The 6,182-nt window shown below is 52.6% G+C and overlaps 1 protein-coding gene across 1 annotated transcript; it reads right to left on the bottom strand.

Annotated features, from left to right (window-relative positions):
- Positions 1-2,219: 2,219 nt before the first annotated feature.
- Positions 2,220-5,436, bottom strand: CHST2 (carbohydrate sulfotransferase 2). The gene has a single exon (XM_064721270.1). The coding sequence runs from the start codon at positions 5,309-5,311 to the stop codon at positions 4,022-4,024; it is 1,290 nt and encodes a 429-aa protein (XP_064577340.1). The 5' UTR covers positions 5,312-5,436; the 3' UTR covers positions 2,220-4,021.
- Positions 5,437-6,182: the final 746 nt, after the last annotated feature.

Raw genomic sequence — 6,182 nt, 5'->3', positions numbered from 1 at the left:
AATATTTATACAACACCCTTAATTGAAATGGCAGTAGAATATGAGAACATTTGTGATCCATTCAATGAAGTAACAGAGGCAGCACTTGCCCCATGTTCAGTCTGTTCATGTAAAGCAGCCCCACACAGCTGGGCACAGCTGGCATCCACCTCTCCAACGGGACCCATGCCTGCATTTATGGGATGCACAGGAGCAAAGCTGGAACACCAACTCTTAGACCACCTGTGAGGTGTGCAAGGGCTCACTTTAAACACTTTTCATTTCCAACACACCACTAGCAAATAGAAATGAAGGGGGAAATAATCTCACTATTCTTCTCACAGCCGACAGGATGAGAAACCCTTGTTTCAGGATTGCTTATAACCATCAGTATTTCACCTCTGAGGACCCAAGTTCTAATCATAATGGAAATACAAGGTTTGTGGGTTTAAATTATGTTCCTCTTCCCAGTCACAGCATGATGTTTAATGTCTGACAAATTACAAAGTGATTGGAAAAATAAGGGACTTCCTCCTTTTGTTAAGAAAGAATGAAAGATACTTGATCTAACATTTTTTCATTGTCAGCTCTGAGCTTAGCAGCAGCAACTTGCACAGCTTTACACATCTTGTGGTTTAGTTGATTCAGTGGAAGACAGAGGGTTTTCCTGTTTTCATGCAGTGAATGATCATTGCAATTTACCACACCTGTTTGTTGTTCTGGCTTTATTCACAGCAGAAAGCAACACATAGCTGCCCATTGGCCTTTCTCTTCCATCAAACCAACGTGCCAAGTCTTCAGAAGCATCTCCCCCCCATGCAACTGAGTGCACTCTGCACCTTGCTTATGCTATTGATCCTTCACTAATACAAGCATTGAAGAAGCATGCTGTAATTATTAAATCAGACAGAAAGCAAACCCAGGACTATTTTCAAGCTTAAAAGTCAAGTTTATTCTGACTACAGCTAGCTATCCCTCCTCACAAAAGGAAAACTTCTTTTGTAACCATGTCCTTCATCTTTCTGATACCCTATTTTTCCCTGTAATTCTCCACATTTAAAACTTTTTTTCAACTCTGTTTGGCTTGTTAAAGTTCCTCTACTTCTGTTTCCTGAATACAAAAAAGGGCTAAAAATTGTCTTTTAACTGCCAGTTGTTCACATACGTATTTAATAGAGCAGCACTAAACATAGGGCTCAGCCCACCAGCATTTTAAACAAGCAGGGTCCCATTCAGTTCTCCTGAACAAACATGCAGTGCTTTATTTTCACAGAATGAACATTGCACTATTTCTTCTGTTCACCAAAGCTCACCAGGGTGCAGTTGTTCAGCATGTTGGGTGATTCCTTGCTGCAATGTAGTAGGTGGAGCCCAAACTATGGACCAGATTCAGATGCTGTAACTCTGCTGGCAGTGCTGGTACCGCGAAAGTGAAGCAGATGCTTGCAATGCACCACTATTAGAAGAGCAGCAAGTGCTCTCTCAGAAGGACAGGGTGAGCTTTTTAACATAATTAGGAGCCAAAGGACATTTTTGGAAGCTAAGTCAATTGGGCTCATCTGTTTCACACTCCCAGAGGAAATCAATTCCTGTTCACTTTACTCATCCTGAAAACTTTCCCAGAAAGGACCAAGGAGTTCTGCACGCAGAAATGACCATGCACCATCTCCCAGAATCCGAGGGGGTTTTTCTGTAGCACGGAGAGGCCCATGCGGAGCCCCGGGCACAGCTCCCCTGTGGGCAGCCGAGGCGGGGGCGCTGTCCCGGGCGGGGCCGCCGTTCCACGGGCGCTCCCGGCTCCAGCCCTGCCCGCGGCTCGGCGGGAGCACCGGCAGGGCAGGGCAGGGGGGGCCGGCAGCCTCGGAACGCTGCCATGGAGAGAAAGCAAGCACCGTGCTCTACAGGTCAGATTTCCAAGCACTGCCCCCGGACACAACAACCGGAGAAAATAAAAAACCCCGCTGGGTACAACCCAAAGCCAAACAGCCAAAATCCTCTCAGCAGCACTGCACTGAACATGCACATAGTAACACAAAACACATCATTCCACAACAACACAAGTACCTTAATCTGTATTTGAAACATCAAATTAACTATCCCTCCCGTTTCTAGCACCCTGTCCTAACAGGCCAATTAAAAGGTCTCCCATTGCTAGATTTTTCACTGATGGTGAAAATGAGATGAGGGAACCAACATGTAATGCAGTCATTCAGCAAGTGTATAGGCAACCTTATGCAATAATCTTTTAACTAGTTTATTAAATGTTTTTCCTTTTCAGAATAAATTCAACATCTAATGCCAAAATTTCATCAAGAACTCAAAAATCTTAGTAGCCAGTTATCAGCTGTTTAACTTGAGTTACAAGAAATAGACATATTACACACCACTAAAATTTTCACACATACACCCACACATACACACACACGTATCAGCATCCTGTTTATATTAATTTATTTTCACAAATCAATCTCCTTTTTCCTACTCATACTCTTCACATTTTCTGAAGGCACAACACCCAAATAGGCAATGTAAAATGTACTTCCTGTAGAAAAGTCTGTAGTCTCCTAAGAGAACAGTTTGGCAAAACTACGTTTGTTTAAAAACTCAAGTTCCAAAATGAGCCTTCAAAGAGCAGCAGAGAACACCAAGATTAAAAACTACTTAGGGTGTCTGCACTTTTCATATGCAACACACCACTTAACCTTTAATAAATCAGGACTTTTTCCAAGAAATTACAAAAGCGGAAGTAGTAAAATCTCTTTTTTTTCTTTTTTTTTTAAATCATCAAGTTTTAATGATGGGACAGACTCTAGGCAGAGCTCCCAGAAAGAGCCAGACCACCATCTGGCTCCATCACAGAGCAATGACAATTCACAGGCAATGAGTCTCCAACCAGCGCTCTGAAATCAAACGCTGGGCTGGCTCCATCAAAGCTCTGTTACAGCCATGAACACACAGCTGTACATTTCCTCCCTCCTCATACATAAATATACCCTCAGACACAGACAAAGGGAAAAAATAAATCATTTTATGCATTTCTCTATGCTTCCCTGCTCTGCCTGTTACCAATCAGTGTCAAGAAATATCTTACATCTTATGTTTTGTTAGCACTATAGAATATATAGAATATATATAATTTTATTTTTGTTGTCACACATGCTAATGTTTCCAGTATGATAAATGTCTTTTTAAATCCTGCATTTCTTGTCACGCTGTAGATCCACTTCTATTTGACAGTGACTCCTGGACATACATGTCAAGACAAAAATAAATACTGCTGCGATGGCAAACGTTTTTAAACTCTTAGGACACCAATACAGTGGCACTTGAAAGACTTTTTAAATACAACAGAAAAGACAATAGTTAAATAGAAACCTGCACTACACTTGCAAGATCTGTATTTGTTTCTGCAAGAGCAGCTCCTGATCTTTGAACACATCAAATGTTGCACTCCAGCCCTCCGCCCATACCCTTTAAGAAGTCTACGTTGTTATTTTAAGCAAGCATCCCCTCCAGCTGTACATAAGCAACACTGTATTTCCCAAACAATTGAGGTAATTATAAAAATGAATATCATTTATTATTTTCTTTTATTACTATCATGTCTGAACATTTGCTTTCATACAAAAGTCTGATTTTCAGCATTATGTTTTCCAAGGGCATCCCCTCCGCACCAAGGGAGATAAAGATGTGTTAGGAATTGTGCAAGAGTTTTTGTTACCATCTTCAAACGCACCAGAACTTCATGAACAAGATATTGGCGTTTTACAGAAGGAGGAAGGGGCTTTACACATATTTTCAGTTCCACGTGATTTTGTTTTTTTAAATCGCATCTAACCCAATGCAAAGGGGATGGGTCAAAAAAAAAAAAAAAAAAAAAAAAAAAAAAAACCACGAAATCATCACATTACTGTATGTTACCCTTCGGCAGTCTTTGGAGGAAATCGGAGCCCAGGTTGCTTTTCCCGGCTCCCTCCCTCACTCAGGGCAGCCGGAGCGGCTCCTCTGCCCGGGCTGCGCCAGCCACGGCGCCGCTGCCCCGTCACAGCCGCGGCTTCCTGAGCAACGTTCGGCTGAGGTCCTTCACCTCCTCGGGGCTGCCCACCCGCTCGTAGCCCAGCAGGGCCATGGGCTGCTGGCAGTACTCCTCCACCTGCTTGATCTGCTGGTAGCTGAGCGCGGTCCTCCAGGCACTCAGCGCCTGGCTGGCGTTCCGGGCCGACACCACGAACGGCTTGGAGGAGTAGCCGGGGCCGCTGGTCATGTTGAGGGCGAACTTCTCCATCTCCGGGCTGACCGCCAGGTTCACAAAGCCGTACACCTGCCGCAGGGTCTTGATGGGCTCCACCACCAGGTCCTCGTAGCGCACGGCCATGTAATTGCCCTGGAGCCAGTCGGGGGGGTGCAGAGCAGTCTGCAGGGTCTTGGCCATGCTGCTGCAGATGACCTCCATGGCACCCAGGGCATGGTAGTCCGAGCCGCCCCCCCCCTCCTTCTTCCCGCCCAGCTTGTGGCCGGCATCGAGGAAGGGCATGCGGTGGATGTGGGGGTCCCGGCTCCGCACCACCTGCAGGCTCTCCCGGATGAGGCCGTGCCGGGACTTGATGCGGGAGCTGGCGACGGCCCGGGGGTCCCGCACCAGATGGATGACTTTGAGGTCCAGGGTCGGGTCCCGCATGAGCGGGGCCAGGACGGCCAGGTCAAAGACACGGACGCCCTTGATGACCAGCGTGTGGTACTTGTGGCATTCCTCCTGGAAGCGGCTGAGGCGCTGCGGGGGACACTTTTTGCACACCCGGTCGTCCACCATGCCCACCACCTCCTTGCGATAGGCCGGGCAGAGGGGCGAGGAGCAGATGACCTTGTTGGTGGCCGCCCCGAAGATGCCGAGCGTGGTGAGGTTCTTGCCGGCGCCCGCCGTGCTGTAGAGCTGGAAGACGGAGAGGTCGCATCGGTACAGGGAGCTCAGCATGTCGCGGGCCGCCCCTTGCAGCGAGACGGCGTCACCGGGGTACAGCTTCTGCCAGACGTGCCACACCGGCTCGTAGAGGAAAAAGACCTCGGGGTTCTGGTTGAAGAGCTCCCCGAAGAAGGACGAGCCCGAGCGCCAGGTGGTGAAGACATAGACCAGCTGCCTCCGGGCGCCCCCCGGGCCGCGGCTCCCGGCCGGCGGCGGCGGCGGCGGGGGGTGGTGCCGGGGGGCTGCCGGGGGCTCCCCGCAGCGCCGCGGCTCCCGCCGCCACTTGTACTCCAGCAGGTTGAGCGCGGCGAGCAGCAGCAGCAGCGCGTAGCCCAGGCACAGCGCCAGCGCCTTCCGCCGGCACACTTTCATGCTGGGCGGCGGCGGGGCCAACTGTTGCTCAGCGCCCCGGCGCCCCGGGGCCCGCGGCGGGCAGCAGGGCGCGCCGCCCCCGGCGCCGTCTCCCGGCCGGCCCCCCGCGCCCGGCCCGCATAGCGCAGCCGCCGCGACGGCCCCGCCGCCGCCGCCGCCCCCGCCCCTGCCCTACTTAGCAGCGGCACGGCCGCCCGCCCGCCCCGCGCTTCTCCCGCGCCGCCATCGCCGAGCGGCCGCGGGCGCCGCCGCAGCGCAGCTCTCGGCGGCCGCCGGAGCGAGGCGGAACCGCGCTCCGCTCCGCCCCACAGCGCGGGGCGGCGGCGAGGGGCGGGCGGGGGCTGCGCCGCCCCGACAGAGCGCATCGCGCCCCGCCCCGCCCCCGCCGCGCCGGGAGCGCTCCGGTGCCGCCGCCGCCACCGAGGGGCGGCCCCGATTGGCGGCCCCGCCCCGCGCTCGCCACTGGCGGCCCCGCCGCCCGGCCGCGGGCTGCAGCGCCCCGCCCGCTCCGAGCGCCCGCTCCCGGGGGCAGCCCGGACCGATCGGCACCGAGCCCGGCCGGGCCCCGCACCGCCGGAGGGCGGCGGGCGCTTCTGGGAGCCCCTCTGTGCTCCGCCGGGGCGCTCCAGTCAGCCCGGCCCGGCGGGAGGCTCCTCACCGGGTACCCCTCGCTCAGCGGAGCCGTGCCGGTAACGGGAAAAACAGAAGAGGAATGAAAGATCCCTGAAAGGCCTGAGAGGATTCCGGAGCCAGCCCCGCCGCCCTTATCTTGGTTTGTGCGGAAACTCGGAGTTCTCAGAGGTTCTCCAAAACGTTTAAAAAAAACCCTCACAGTGGATCTTCCTGGCAGAGCTCAGCACAAATCCATCCG

Source organism: Zonotrichia leucophrys, chromosome 9, assembly GCF_028769735.1.
Source record: "Zonotrichia leucophrys gambelii isolate GWCS_2022_RI chromosome 9, RI_Zleu_2.0, whole genome shotgun sequence".
Classification (NCBI taxonomy): Eukaryota; Metazoa; Chordata; class Aves; order Passeriformes; family Passerellidae; genus Zonotrichia; species Zonotrichia leucophrys.
This window is presented reverse-complemented; position numbering and strand designations above follow the sequence as displayed.